Source organism: Centroberyx affinis, unplaced genomic scaffold (genome assembly GCF_046629955.1).
Source record: "Centroberyx affinis isolate AG114_WGS23_722 - 3 ecotype Tasmania unplaced genomic scaffold, CSIRO-AGI_Caff_v1 ptg001724l_1, whole genome shotgun sequence".
NCBI lineage: Eukaryota > Metazoa > Chordata > Actinopteri > Beryciformes > Berycidae > Centroberyx > Centroberyx affinis.
In genome coordinates, this window is record NW_027280131.1 from 3569 (window position 1) to 19771 (window position 16203).

The 16203-nt window shown below is 41.7% G+C and overlaps 1 protein-coding gene across 1 annotated transcript; it reads left to right on the plus strand.

The window, feature by feature from the left end:
• Positions 1-1649: 1649 nt before the first annotated feature.
• LOC139651872 (cysteine-rich venom protein-like) lies at positions 1650-6382 on the plus strand. The gene is made up of 7 exons (XM_071528753.1): positions 1650-1746; positions 2125-2225; positions 3573-3663; positions 4657-4799; positions 5048-5142; positions 5713-5795; positions 6255-6382. The coding sequence occupies exons 1-7, from the start codon at positions 1650-1652 to the stop codon at positions 6380-6382; spliced, it is 738 nt and encodes a 245-aa protein (XP_071384854.1).
• Positions 6383-16203: the final 9821 nt, after the last annotated feature.

Consider the following 16203-nt stretch of genomic DNA (forward strand, 5'->3'; position numbering starts at 1 on the left):
AAGCTCACCATCGATTACCACAGACACACTACAAGTCCCTACTATAGCATTATTGTTGTAATACCATAGGATATATATATATGTATATATATATATATATATATATATATATATGTACACACACACACACACACACACATATATATATATATATATATATATATATATATATATATATATATATATATATACATACATATACATACTGTATATATAAACATAAAGTACAATAAGGTCACTGTAAGCACCTGGGCTGTTTTGTCAAACTCTCAATGCTTTGGAAACTTAAGAAAATTACATAGTTATTTTTTCAGCAATCTGAGTTGTTTCTACAGCAAATCAGATTGCTCTTGCTTTTATCTTTATAGTGCCTTCTTTTGGTTATTCAGTATATTCTTACAAATCAATGCATGTTTTTTTTTTTAATCATGGCTTCATTGAATTTAACTTTACAGGTAAAGTTTCTAGTTGTCTCTTTCTAGTTGTGCTGTGGCTGAGGTTTGGATTATTCATAGAAACATGCCTCTGTAGTGTGATACAAGGGGAAGTATCACCTCCCTCTGCAACCCTTTATAGCAAACCAGTCCACTAAAATACCCTCCTCTGGTTCACTAAAATACCCTCCACTGGTTCACTAAAATACCCTCCACTGGTTCACTAAAATACCCTCCTCTGGTTCACTAAAATACCCTCCACTGGTTCACTAAAATACCCTCCACTGGTTCACTAAAATACCCTCCACTGGTTCACTAAAATACCCTCCACTGGCCAGTTTACATGCAATAGGTTGGGCAACTTTTTCAATTCCACCTGTGCAAGAACCTGGTTATGTGATGAATCAAGCATCAAGACATTAAACACTCATCTGTCAACTTTCATCATCATCATCATCATCATCATCATCATCATCATCATCATCATCATCACACTGAGCTGTTGCTTCTATGTATTCTTTGTTCATATTCTTTGTTCAGGTAGTATAATATGCCGCAGTGTAATTATTGATCTTATTGACTCTCAGGGACTAGAGCTTCTCATCTCAAACCTACATATCCTGCACCTGACAGTATGGGTAGTGGTTGGTTGTGCCAGCTGTCCAGCTAATTGAAAAGTCCTGCTACTTTGAATGCAACCTGTAATATTGTTTCTCTGTTCTCTGCACTGTTAAGTGCTTTAACACAGACACACAAACCTGCCCTGCTTTCCATTAAATGTCAAGGACATTGGCTGGCAAAGGGTTCTGAAATCTTATCAATGTTCCCAATGTTAGTTTAACTTATTAATCTTATCGATGTTGGTTTGATTTAGATATCATTTCTAAATCCTTCCTGATGTTGCACACTAACCTTGTCACCAGAATGAAAATATACAGAAAAAGGCCCGCCCCTTTACCCCAATCCTCATGAAGACATGCATGGACAATGTAAGCACAGACGTCCAACTTTGCCTCATTAAAACCCTTCCATAAATGGTCAAGGACGTTTGACAAGTGCCACGTCAACAAACTGCTATCTTCACTTCGGTCTTTCTGTGAAATCTAGGGTGCCCTTGAGGTTGTGTGTTCAATTCTCACGTGTCAGTGTGGTCATGGGGGTATATAACACATCTCCGGCGCCCAGAGGCAGATGGTTCTGGATTTCACCATGTCCATGTACACGTTTGCCTTCCTGTGCGCCTTGGGTCTCTTCGCTGCGCTGCAGGTGCCTGGCACCTCGGCCGAGGATGTGGAAGACACCTTAGCAGTAAGTCAAATGAAACGCCTCCACTGCTGGGCATTTAATGAACAGTTTAATTAGCATGGACAAAGTGAGTGGAGCAAAGGTTGAGGCATATTCATGATGTGAAATAGATGATGTGAAAGTGTACTTTTCTTAAACACATGTAGCCTTTTTCTTTCCATACTTTTGTTGATACTATGTGGTTTCAATAAGTGCAAATGTATTAATCCTTCTTGTCTGTCTCATCTCTGATCATCATAACTGAAGGAGGGTGAGTGAATACTGTAATTTCTATTTGTCTTCATTAAGTTCCAATTACATTCATTCACTGTCATACAAGGTTGCTTATCAGTACCTGAATTTCAAACAATCTCTTTGTGTTTTTGCTTTACTTGTGTTTATGTAGGCTTCATCCTGACCTCTTCCTCAGACCAGAGTGAGATTGTGAACAAGCACAACGCTCTGAGGAGAGGCGTTCAACCTACTGCTAGCAACATGCTGAAAATGGTAAAATACTGTATATCAATTGAAAAGTCTCAGTGAGATCTTTTCAGTGCCAAAAGGACACAACTGAAATCATGACCCATAAGTTTTAATTAAACAAAAACTGAAAGCCGTAACAGTAAAAGTAGGGTTTTGTTTGCTACCAAAAGGGCGTAACTGCACGTACGCCCTTTTGACACCAAGCAAAACCCCACTTTTGACACTGAACAAGCATTGTGGGTAGAGGATTCTAACAGCACTTAGGTCAACTCAAAATGCATGCTGATGTAAGTAATGCTGGCATGGCAGCATGATCACATCATTTTTAGTATCCTATTCATATCCTAATTAATATTCTAGGTCAATATTCGATTAATGTAAATATATTAATATTCCCATAAAATACTTAGGCCTATAGATTCAGAATGTTATTTTATAATGTTAGGAGTGTGAACTGGTCAAGATGAGCTCTGGTAGTCACACTGCTGGTAGCTGAAGTTCTCCCTCAGTGTTATGAGGAGTTTTACAGGTCTTTGAATGTGTCCCAGGACACATCAATAAGTGATGTGTCCTGGGACACATACAAAAATGTATTATACTAGCAAAAGAAAAAAAAAGTAGTAGTTTAGAATCAAAAGTAGTTTCTTATGTCTATAGAGGTTTATTAAAAAGGTTTATTATAAGTTTTTAACAGAAAAAATGTATCAATCAATTTGATATGTTCCATGTAGCCTACAATTTTAAAGGCCTTGGTGAAAGTTGCTAAGCATTACTTCAAGATAAAGATATTCATTCTGATCTTGTTTTATATTTCAGTGTTGATTGAAGTGTAATTGCTAGATTTGTATTAAAATGAATGTGTTTTACAATTGTTTACTTACATACGTCCATATTCTGCATGGCTGTATTGGGACAGCGTATTTCACCCTTTTGCCATTTTTAAAAAAGTTAACAAATATAATTCAACTTAAATTGTAGCAGTAGTGTTTTTATAGTAATGCTTAATCTGATAACACAAAAAGTTAAATGTTTTTGTGCTTAGTATGTGGCAGCTGATCCAAGTTTGATCAAAATTTGTTTTGGCTCTAAATCTACTATAATGCACTTACGCCCCTTTGGCTCCAAGCCCTCGATATAATATTGCCCTAATAATGCTGCATAGTGTGTGTCACTGGGCATCAGCCAAAAGCATCTAAGCATCAATTCTCAATTGATCTAGCTTGTTAGTGTTTGATTTGACGCAGCATACACTCCCTCATGCTGTATATCAATATAAAATAAAGACTGTTTTCCGGATAAGCACACACAGTGAGGTTATATAGTGGTCACATGTGCTGATCTAGCGGCCGTTCTGTCCTGTGTTCCCCACAGAGCTGGAATAGTCAGACTGCAGCCAACGCTCAGAGATGGGCCAACACCTGCTCCATGAAGCACAGTCCTGCCAGCTCCAGGGAGATCAGCAGTAACTTCTCTCTTGTACCTTACACCTAGTCAGGCACGCTGTCACTTCACATGCACAAAGATAAGCACCATCGCACTACATCAAGGATTGCATATAGGGTTTTGAAGGCAGATATTTTTGGAGTGAAGCTGCCAATAGTTCATAATTTCTGCCAGTATCCAATGATGCCAAAAAAATTACAAGGATTTGGTGTTTCCCCCGAGTATTTTATTCCTTTTCAGGGTGGAAAAGCCTCCTGAACAGTATTTGTCCATCATGGGACACTAAAACTCTCCACTGAAACTTATACTAATTAAATTATTTTAGGGTTAGCAAGCAGGGTGACCGAGCCCACCTGTTCAATGGCAGGGAAACTCTGGGATAGACTGATACCTTTAAAGGAAGAATCAATTTACAGAAAATAGATTTAAAAATGAAACAAATACATAAAATGTGCAATGAAAATTACATTTCTTTGCAGGTTTTACAGGCTGATTTCATGAAGCTGTGATAAGGGAGGGACCTCTATCATATCAGAAGTGGACGACCAATACTCAATATTTAATAAAAAGCCATTATCAGCCTGATGTATTAGCAAACCGATGTATTGCCTAATTCTAACCAGGGCGTCTTTTAGGGCAAATATTGGCAACACAGATCATATCTTACATATGGTTTATCAATTGTACCTGCAGTGCAATTTATGACATTGTTGGCATCAAAAATACCCTCCTTTAAACAAAGAGCTAGATGAGATGTGAGTGGAGGGAGGGCTGAGGAAGAGCCATAGAAATTTGGTAGATATGACCCTCAGATAAAGTGGCCATATGGCCTCAGGGGAGAAAGGTAAGGGTGTTCACCTCAAGTTCCCGTCCCAATACAAAGACAGATCTGGTGACTGTGCATGGAAATGATTAATTTCCTTTCATGAGTAAGACACATTCACACTGCTTTTTAGTATATGGCCTTTTTAAGCAGACTGGAGTCTCTCTCACCTCTCCTCTTTGACTGCAGGTAGCGGCTGTGGAGAGAACCTGTACATGTCCAGCTATAAGAACACCTGGAGCAACGCTATCCAGTCCTGGTACGACGAGGTGAAGGACTGGCGCTACGGAGTGGGATCTACCAACGGAGGAGTGGTTGGACACTTCACACAGGTGCGGTTACATCCACAGCACTTTAATACTACCTGTATGTTTCCATAAATCACTAATAAATACACTCATTCACCTACATGGTATCACCTATTTGATTTTGAAAGTGTCAAAAATACAGACAAAAAAGCCCGCTGTGGCATGAGAATGAGTTAAAAATCACTCCGTACCCCAAGCAATGAATGGATAAACAATATTGCATGAGAACACCATGAGCCCCTGATGATTTTGTTTGTCTCTTGTCTGCACAGCTTGTGTGGTACAGGTCCAACCAGGTTGGCTGTGGCATGGCCTACTGCCCCAACTCCCGCTACAAGTACTTCTACGTCTGCCAGTACTGTCCCCCGTAAGGAAAAAAAACAGATCACACTACACAAGATATTTCAATTACAACATATCACTTCTGTCACTGGAAAACTGTAAGTTTAGTGTTTTTTCTTGCTTAAAGCGAATGTTGATATGATAATTTAAGTGCTGAGTGTGTTTTATGAACCTTGGGCCCTTTTCTGACAACACCTACATCGTTTTTCATGCATTTCAGACCATGATGTTCTGGTTTAAAAGTATTATTCTGATATAAATTATGCTGAAAGTATTAACAGAGCACTTTATGGTCGACGCATAGATCAATAAATCATGGGCAGTTAATAGGGTTATTAGGTCTGTAGATCTGTGCATGACCGTATGCAGCATCAGAGCCATAGCTTATACAGTAATCAAGGAGCGTTGAGACAATATGCAATCTGAATTATGCAGTTAATTTATGCCTTGAAGCAACTCTTATGCACCTTGCTGAGTCGTCTAATATAAATGTACTGCTTTACTGTCTCGGAGTGTATCAGTGACATGTTAGGGCTGAGATCCTGTGAGTCTTTGCTATTATGTTTAATATTTGATGTTCTGGCCTAAATTACAGTGGAAACTACCAGTACACCAACCCCTACAAGGCAGGACCCTCCTGTGGAGATTGCCCTAACGCCTGTGACAACAAGCTGTGCAGTAAGTAGCAAAATCTCTCCCAAGCCGTTGGTGTGGATAAGAACAGCAGATTAGCAGATTGGAGTTTTACTCATACAAACATTTCATGGAGGCAGAGCTGCTAACTGGCAAATTTGAATGGCAAAGAAGGAACTGGTCAAAATATAAATAAAAAATATAAATAGCAATAACTTATTTTTTTCATTTATTCATGACCATGGCATTCATGATGTTGGAAGGTCAGCACCTTTTTCACTGTGCTTCAGTCTAATGTTACTCAGCCAGAAAAACTGTGGTTCTTTGGCTCCGCCCACTGAGGTTTGACTAACCAATTAGATTATTTCTGCCTCCAGAGCAGCAGAAATATTGAATGATTTTTATCAGTGGGCAACATTACGTCTATCATCAACAATTTCTCTCTCTCTCTCTCTCTCTCTCTCTCTCTCTCTCTCTCACTCTTTCTCTCGCTCTCTCTTTCAGCCAACCCCTGTCCCTATGCTGATAAGTACAGCAACTGTCCTGATCTGAAGCAGCAGTGGGGCTGCAGCAACAAGGACGTGGCCTCCTGGTGTTCCGCCTCCTGCAAGTGCACCAGTCAGATCATTTGATTGCCTGTCCAGATGCACCCTGACTCATTAGTCAATTCATAATCATATTCAGTCATATCATAATTCAATAAAGATGAGCATATAAATAATATCCATATGTCTTGCGCAAACTCATTGTCAACATACCCACTCAAAACTATATCCAGCACCTCCTTTGTGCTGTTTGGAAATATTTCCTGCTGGTTTAATCTCTCAAGCCCTTTGACTCGTTTTCAAATCAGCAAAGATTAAAGAGGAAATTTACTTTGGCACACAATCTCTCTGTACAAACAGAACCTGCAGGGACAAATCCCCTGCTACTGTGTCTAAGGTGTAAACTGAGTGCAAAAAGGAAGGAGAAACCACTTGAGAGAGCGTGGATCTGGCAGAAGCAGTGCGGAAAAGCTAATTCCACAGAATAGAGTTTTCCCGAAATTGAGCCAAGACACATCCACAGTTGCCACACCCACTGGCTACTGCTAGCCCGGTCCCCAACCCTGTCCTGTTGACTGAGGACAGCCTTCCCTAGTATACAGTATCTACAATGAATCTCCATCTCCATCATCTCTACTCCTTTTGTCTTTATGGGGTATATCAGAGAGTTCATTCGTTTGAACCATCCCGATTTCCTATGTGATTTCCTGAATAATAATACTGTACAATTTCTATGCGTCACGCTCCTTAAAATATTCCACTGGTTGACATGCTTGGGGCAAATGGGAAAACCCCTTCTCTTTAACACTATACTCATAAAGCCTTGGAACTAATTTATGTTCTGGGAGTAATCCACAATGCCAGAATTCCACAGGAAGTTTTCCATTTTGATGAAAGTACTGAATTATGAAACCAAACAAATGTACCACTTTTTTCACAACTTCAAGTCTTCCTTTGGACATCCATGAAAGTGTTCAGAGACAGATGCCATTGTCCCTGAGACTTGCTTTTCCTTCCAAATGCCACATTTCCTTTCTCTGCTCCTCTGCTCTTAAACGGAGGCGGAGTCTGAGTCTCCCCACTTATCCACATCTGCAGGACGAGGCCGCGGGAGCGTGCCTCTCCACGGGGGTCAGCCACACATGTTCCGGCTGCACAGTAGGCTCCTGGTTCAAATGAGGCTTTGTTTGTATGAATTAGACTCATGCAACCTATGTCTGAGAAACACAGCTGGATCCATTGGTCTGCTCGGCTCGTATTTGTCCAGCCTGGATCTGGTTATGTTTTTTTTTCCAGTCTGCACTCTGCACCCTAGAGGTTGTTTTCATTTTGGCTTGTTAAATACTCTGCTCACACTTTATGTTAGATTTCCTATTACCAAATTGTCACGTGCATCGCTATTGTGTTGAAATTAGCTCCCTTTCCATGCGATAACAAACCTCTTTCATTGAAAATAAACACAATTTATGGACTAGGATGCTTGCCAAAAGGAACCTGACACTTCATATAGCACAGCATGTACGACTCCTGCATATATAACCTCTTATTTAGGTGGGGGGGGGGGGGCGTCTGACCCTCTCGGATCACTTTGCCCGGCCATCCGAAACATGTCTGTCAGTGCAATCCCCATGAGGTTTTTAAGTAAGGAGCCGGAGAATGAGAGAACCACCTGAACTGAGGGGAGGGGCGGAGAGTTCCTCCCCCAGCAGAGGGGAGATAAGGGGGATGAGCTCTTCCTCTGCCAGTGGGGGCGGGCGATAGCGGAGCTCCTCGGGCTTGTCCGCGCACGATAAGCCCGGCCGTGCCATCCTGTGGGGCTTATCAAGCACAGCAGCCCGCCTCAACAGTTAGTCCCAGGGCCGGAACGTGCTTATGGCGGTGGCGTCAGTTTGTCTTACTGAGCACTAGACTGTGTTATATGGGAAATTTAGTGACAAGATACATGGTCTCCTGCATTAAAGCTGCTGTAGATCTTATATGGTAAATTGTGATTGAGAGATTTGATCAATATGACTTGGGGAAGACAGCAAGGGTCTGCAGGGTGAGGGAAGTTGAAAACCTGATAGCATATGGTAACACAGTTTACAACAAGTCCTCCAGACAGTCCTCTACATGCTCGGTGACAGAGAGGCCTGGGGATGTACAGATGACACCTTTCCCTCGCTATTTCTTTGAATTAAATGGTGTTAGAAAAGAGGGGAGATGAGAGAAAGAGGGAGGGACATTCAACATTCACATAGCTAGAGAAAAGGCAGGAAGAGAGCGGGAGATCTGTTGCATCAGTCTGTCCAGACAGAAGACAGTTCATTTAGTCTGAGCTGTTATCTCGCCACATCGCGGTCCCACTGGGCCAGAAACAGGATGCTGAAAAAAACAGAAAGAGCTCAATCCATTTGAAACTGGACAAAGATCTCAGTGCTCAGTGAGGCAAACTGTATTTGATTTATTGTGCTAAACTGACAGTAAAAACCACAACTAAATACTGCATGACACTATCAGACCTGGGTCAGCTAGTCTTTGAAAATAATAGTTGTGTTTATTTTAAACTGCTTGGAGTGCCAGATGGGTGGGGTTTATCACATGAGGACAATTCAGATAGTGTTTGGCTAGCACTAAATTGGCAGAATACTAATTTGATATTCCAGTCTTTTCCTGTGATTGTCCAAACCTTCTTGCACTCATATTCCTCTGATCCATTTTAAGTAAACTCCACCAAAGTTAGACTAAAACAAACCATAAAAAGTATTTCCAAAAGCTATTACCAACCCAGGTTACTGGGTTGTGTATTGATTTGGTGTGTATCCAACAGCAGTTTTTAGTAACATTTAGCAAACAAGAGTCAAGAGTCCAGTCATGCTCCTCCAATCTGAGGCCAGAGTGTCTCTTTTTACTGACACTAAAGACTATCAGGTGCCATTCACACATGTCCTATTTGGTGGATGGTTTTATCCCACTATTAACCTTCATAGAAACCTGGCTTGGATGTTCGAGAAAAGTGAGCACGTCTGATTGGATATTTTGTGAGTTAGGGCGAATTCACATTAAGTAAGTTTGGAGCAGTTTATTCCAACTGTGGAGCATTTATCCCTTTAATTTGGTTTGTTTGGGCAGGTCAGGCACCAAATAACCGCAGTGAGATGCATGAAATGGCAGGTCTCTGTCCTCTTCCAAGCAAACTGTGCGGTTTGTTTGGAGTGAAAACACAATCTGAACAAACTACAGGAAACGACCTCAAAACACAAGTTTTTATGGGTATAAGGAGACGGATGTTGACTGATCTGATAGCCAGTAGTTCCTCATGCTTGGAAAGCTTAGTATAACACAATGAACCGCAGTCTGGACTGATGCTCATATCCAGTTATTTTTTCAACACCAGAGACGGTAAATTACAGCAAAGAGCACCCACAAGTCTTTTATGCTTAGCTAAAAATTAAAGGGACTGAAATCTGACTTGTTTTGACTTCCCTCACCAGTAAAATCTCTAACCTGGCAGGATGACAGGTCACCAAACCTCTGTCCAGTAAACAATCTACATGTGAGTCATGTGGCTTTTGTTTACAGGCCCTGGTTCACCTGCAATCGGGCAGTGTGAGCAAAAATGAACCAAGTACAAAATTGCAACAAAGTAAACGTTTCCGCTATGGTTCAGAAAGCAAACTGTAGGTGTCATTGCATCCTTAGGCCCAAAAGACTCAATATTACATTTTGGACTCCCACTGCCACCCCACTCTATGCTGGGGTGTCACCAGTGGGTATTGAACTCCTAACCCAGTGTGAGTGCCATGCCCTACCCACTGGTTGTAATGAAAGCAGAACGTTGTGGCTGTGCAGCTCGCTTCCTTTCATTCACTGCTTTGAGATGCTTTGAGGACAAAACTTGCCAACAGGCAGCCCAGCTTGCCTCTTAAGCTTTCATCACACACAAAGGAATACGGGAGGAACACACTCGAGCTAAAGCCCACTAACAGCAGCACTCCCCCATCACATGTCAAAGTATTGACAGATCACTTTCATCGATAAAGACCAGGAGGAAGGAGGAGGACGGAATATTGTAGCACTTTATTCCTAATCAGTATAGGTGATGGGTGGTGCTATAGCAACCACATACTTCCCTATATTGTCCTGAGAACCTCAAACCCTATAGCCTGGATACAGTGTATGGGGCCTTTGTGCGCTCTGTGCTTCCTAAAGTGGACGTGAGTGTGAACGTGGTTACTGTGTTATGAGTGAGCGTGACGGCTACAAGTTCAACCAATGGCCAAAGATGGAGCTCTCACAGCACAGCCGGTTAAAATAGGCCTGGTTCACGTCAGCCATTAGCACACGGGTGTTGTTCTTTCTCTGAGGATCGCTGCGCTCACTCAAGAGTCCTTCAGCAAACGCACATTAAACAAACACGCATTCAGACAAGGGGGTCCCCATTGCCACAGCAGAGGAAATGGTTAAAGTGGGTGTAGGCAAAGTCTAAACACAATGTATGGCAAAACATTCCTCCGTCCACAACCGCAAGTGTGAGAAAAAATAAAAGCAAAAACTGTCATGCTGGACAGATTAGGCCGACTCAGGAATTCATCCAATGTGTTTTCAATACAGGACAGCATGCATGTCATTATGATTAACGTGTCATGCGTCAACACATTGCAAACTTCAACGCAACATGTATCACCATGATCAGACTCAGATCAATTTCTAAGCAGGAAATACACATTCTCCTATAGTCCCAGAGGCTGTTTCTGTTTTTTTTTTTTTTGAAGGATTATAAATCGCGAGATCTGCACAAAATAAGTTCAGTTTCTTATGCAAACGTCCGTGTCGACATTCATATTCTGCAAATTTATTTCGCGCTGAAATATTTGGAAAATAAAAGTCTGGGAAAACTCTCGGACGTATGGTGTATTATCACACGAGGGAGGCCTAATGCCCTCGCAAATATTGCATGAGAGCAGGTTATTTTCCCCGGAGCGCCGTTCTCACTGCGGCTCCCCCGACTCCTTTCCCCACTCTTGGCCTTAATAATAAATAAGCCCCACGGGTCTTTACATCTGCTTATCGCTGCTGCCACGGTAATCTGACACAGACGTTTGCCAGGCCTGACATTTACACAAAAGGAGCGGAGAACATTCCTTTTTCTCATCCTGGCAAATCTGTTTGCCATTAGGCTGTGTCGTACAGATGCAGGGACCAAATCCATACGCTTCACTCAGGAATGGCTTTGGTCATGCGAGGGTCAATCGCTCGCGCTCCATTATTTCAGCGGCGGCCGATGCATTCTGGGTACAGTACGATGGGAGGGGAGGTAGTGCGAAGGTCAAGTCTTCCTGGATAGAGATTTAGAGACTCAAAGAAAGCTTTAGAGGGGAATGCTGCTCAATTTGACATTTTTTTTATTTGTTCGACCTTGCGCTGCCCGATTACGATTCAGAAACTGTCTCAACGCTGAACAGCAGATATCAATATGTCATGCCAATGTGCTGCATAACCAGCCTGGAGCCACAACAACAATGAGAGGGAAATTACTTTGTGGACTCATGCAACATTTATCTGGATTTTAATATTCAAATGAGTTTTGTATTACAGTATTGCTATCGCTTCCAAATGAGAAAACGCACTCTTGTAGCGCTCCTAAGTGCTGCATTGTCCTATTATTCTCTATGGAGCTGTGCATTGGTGTGTGACATTACAGATTACAGGGTGCGACAAGCTCCTCTCTCTTTGTTTCTTGTCATACATTTTCACCATGACAGGCCAACCCTTCATAAAGAATAGAAATGACTCGCTGCATTTCAAAGCGAGAGATAAATGCGTTGTACATAGTTATGTCCATAATTGCCGGTTCAGAAATCTCAGCTCGCCGCTGAATTGTTTACAGTTCCAAACAACAGAAAGCACTACAGGCTTGGTAAACAAGTTGTTATGAAATGTCATCGTAATCTCTTTAATTTATGGCTCTGTCATATGCAGTTACCACTGTGGTGTGTTGACACTTCACAGCTGGCTTGTTGAATTCCTCTCACTGTTCTCTACAGCTTCATGTATGTAATTTAAATGGCTGTAATCTATAAATTCAGTTGTCAAAGCGCAGTTAACCATCACATTCTGCTATAGAGAGTTTGAGGTAAGAGTTTCAATATGACTCCTTGGGACCTAAACAATGCAGTTAAATCAACACTACGAAAACACACACACACACACACACACACACACAAACGCATGCCCTCTAAAAAACAAATATTATTGTATTAAGCTGCTTGTATGGCTTGTTACATTTGAAATGAACCATCTCTTTCCAAATTAATGTCTCATTAGTTTCTAATACCAATTTGGCTTGGGGAGTGAAACGGTCATGAGTAAAGCTTTAAAAAGAGAGAACAAGCCTATATGGACTTCCATTCATATCCAAGATTTAAAAGTAGACTCTGCTTAATACTGTACATGTGTGTACTTAAGTAATTAGCATACCTTCTAATAACGAACATGTGGGGAAACATTTTAACAGCTGGAAAATCATTAAAAAAAGAAAGATAAATTTAACATATCCTCTATCTCGTGACTGCTGGAAAGTCTTGGATATAATCAGTGAATTTCCTTTAATTAACATGACTTTTGTAAAGGAGACAGAACAGAAACACGCCAGCCCTTCTTGCGATGTGTAAACATTGTTTTAAATACTTTAGTGCGAGGTTTTACAAGACTCATTAATTATGTCATGTACACAAAGTTCCTCCCTGCCATGTCGATTGCGTGACAAGTCGTTTTCTCTTTTTTTCCCCCCTCTTTTCTTCTTCACCGACATGCCTCAAACCAATCTCTCTACATCCTGTGCATTGAAAGCCCACTCCCCATGTCGTTCGAGTCAGGATGTTTTTTCGGTTGCTTTTTTTTTTCTTCCTCCCTCGTTTTCCTATTTCTGTGGGAAGTCCTGGGTTGTGGCCCAATCATTTTAGTTTTTATTAAGATGCGCTGATAATGCGGCAGGTTGATTGCCGCGTGGAGCCACATGAGGAAAGGGTGGGGTGAGGCCCTTCAATTAGAGCGTCATTTAAAGAAGCCTGCGCTAGATAAAGCAATTACACATCACTGCAGGGAGGCCCTGTGCTTAAAAGGCAGCGTGACATCAGGATTCACTGCAGAGGAAGCCGCAGCACCGGCTAACAAAAGCTTTGATCCAACAATAATACGATAACTATTTCTTTCTGGCGGGGTGGATTTGAAAGTGTCAAGAATGAGGATAAGGCCTGTGGGAAACATAACAAAAAAAGAACAGCATCTTTAACAGAGATTGCATTGTCTGTCTTGTAACACATCTCCACTCATACTGTACTGTGCTATGCATGCCATTAGTTTGACATTTCAAAGTGAAAAGGAAAATGTGCCTTAGCAGTGTACTTATTTTTGTGAGTTCTAGCTCTTAACCTCTTCACCCCCTGTTGCCTGTATTTCCCATCTCTGTCTCTACCATTCACTGTAAAACAGTGCAGAAACGTCATAGAAATACAATTTAATAAAGAGTGTTATCATACATTTCTTACTTGCAATGGCCTGGGACTTGAATTTGCTTGTGTTATCTTTGTAATTGAGGAAACTAGAAAGTAAAGCAAAGCTTTATCTCTGTGTGTGAGCAAATAGAAGAAGTCCCACGACACTGTAGAGTAACCAAACTGCCTCACCCCCTCTACAGCTGGCCAGTCACACATACTCCGCTCCTTCAAATGGACCACATACCGCGGCTGTAAACACTAAGCATGGCTTGAAATGTACAGTATGTGTAGACAACATACAGAAGGTCTTCATGAGCCAAACTTACACAGGAAACCAGCTAATGTCATCAATTTGTTATGTAGTTACAATTACCATACAGGAGATTTATTCTCTTCCTTTCATGCATGTTCTCCGATGCTCATAATTTAATGCATCTAATTGTATTCATTATAACTTGGATCAGCAGTTGCTGAGGGAGGAAATAGTTTGTTCCATTTCCATTCCCTCAGGGATTCGAACCAGTGACCTTCCCGCCACAACCTTATTTCTTTAACAATGAGGTGCAAAAATTCAAATAATAGTTTCAGTGGAAAGGATATGCATGCAGGGACTGTTACATATTACTGCAGTCATGGAAAAACCACGTAACTGCAGCGACTTTTCTTTCTCTTACTTGAAATGAAATTTTACATTGGAATTTGTGTGCTGAGCCACTTTCCTTAAAACCCACTGCATAATTTCAAAGATACATGGGTGCCAGTGAGAAAAATAAGCATTCTTTTCTTTTCTTCATTCGTGCAAAGCTTCCTTTTTGCAGATATGCGGTTTTGATCCCTCAGCATTGATATACAGTCCCTCTGTCTGCACTCTGTTGTGACTGATGTGTGTTGCACATGCCAGTGTAATATGATAAGCGCGGCACTAAATCCTCTGCACACCTGTTAAACATCCAAGTGCTCTCAGCCGTCTTCAAACAGAGTTGCCTATCAGCATCTGCATATGGTGTGCAAAGCCTTACACGCACATAGGAGCTGCTCTTGGAAATGGGGGGGGGGCATGGTGGTATACATTCCTATTATAAAGACACACTGTAATGTGTCAAATGTTTAACTGACAGCTAGATATTTCTCTTAGTTGAAGTTATCTGAGAGCCAATATAAACTAGAAGGGCACTCGGAGAGCGCAGACCTCCGCCAAGGCCAATTGCTTGTTTGTGAGTCGGATCTGGATCCGCTCCAAAATTTAATGGGTTCTTCCTTGGCCCATGCTACACCCTTCCACGAAGTTTCATGAAAATCGGGCCAGTCGTTTTTCTGTAATCCTGCTGACAAACAAACAAACAAACAAACGGCACTGAATACCCTCCTCCTTGGCGGAGGTAATTATAATTGGCTTTTTGCCATAGTTTGATGCTCACCTGGGTGAATTAGTTTCATGCACAACCTGTTTCAATAACAGAGATCCTCCCAAGAGGTTAAATGTGTACCCAGTAGATCCGTCACACTATGGGATGCTATATAGGAAACTGAGCGTGCTTCACTTAAATAGCATGAAGGGCCGCGGCAACATAAACATGATGAGAGCTTGCGATTGTTCTTGATTACTAGCATCTAAGATGCTGATTAGCCGCCTGCATAGGCTTTCCTCCTAGCCGGCTTATCAGGGTGTGCAACTGTTCCCCTCAGCCCCCACCACAGGAAACAAGGGGTGGGGTACTTTTTCGGGGGGGGGGGGGGGGGGGGGGGGGTGAGAGTGCGCAGACAGCCAGGGGATGGAGAGGAGGAATCTGTGCGGTGGATCGTCCTCTGCATTCCGATCCCCACCCACCCCCAGTGCATCATGGCCAGGATCCTCACTGCAAAAAAAAGTTTAAAAAATGTGTTTTTTTTTTAACAAAGTGAAAACATCTGACAGTGATGAGATAATACCACGTTTCCAATGCACTGTCACTTTTGAAACGAGTGGTAATATCTTACAATAAGGCAGATCATATCACTTGCAATGGAAACAAGTGAAATGAAATTTTTGTACTTGTTTTAAGAAAATTGAGGTTTTGACAGTGAACACAAGATTAAATTACTTGTACAGATGGACATTTTTGCGATCTCTACCGCCTACAATCCAGTCAGGCTCCTTTGAAGTAAGAGACAGGATCTGTTCTCATCTTCGGCATAACTCTGACAACATTCAGCCATTGTATCGAATGTCTGAAGTGAACCAGCTCTATGACCCCCCTCTCCCCAAGTATGCTGACCCCCCCCGCACCTGTGGTCACATTGCACAGAAGTTGAAAGGCTGAAGCTGGACGAACAGGCGATGACACAAGTCGAAAGAAGAGTGCACGCAATCAAATACGAATTATTTTCTTTACATGAATGTCATGCCGTTATGTTAGTGCTTTCTCTTTACGTTTGTCTCCACATGGTCCC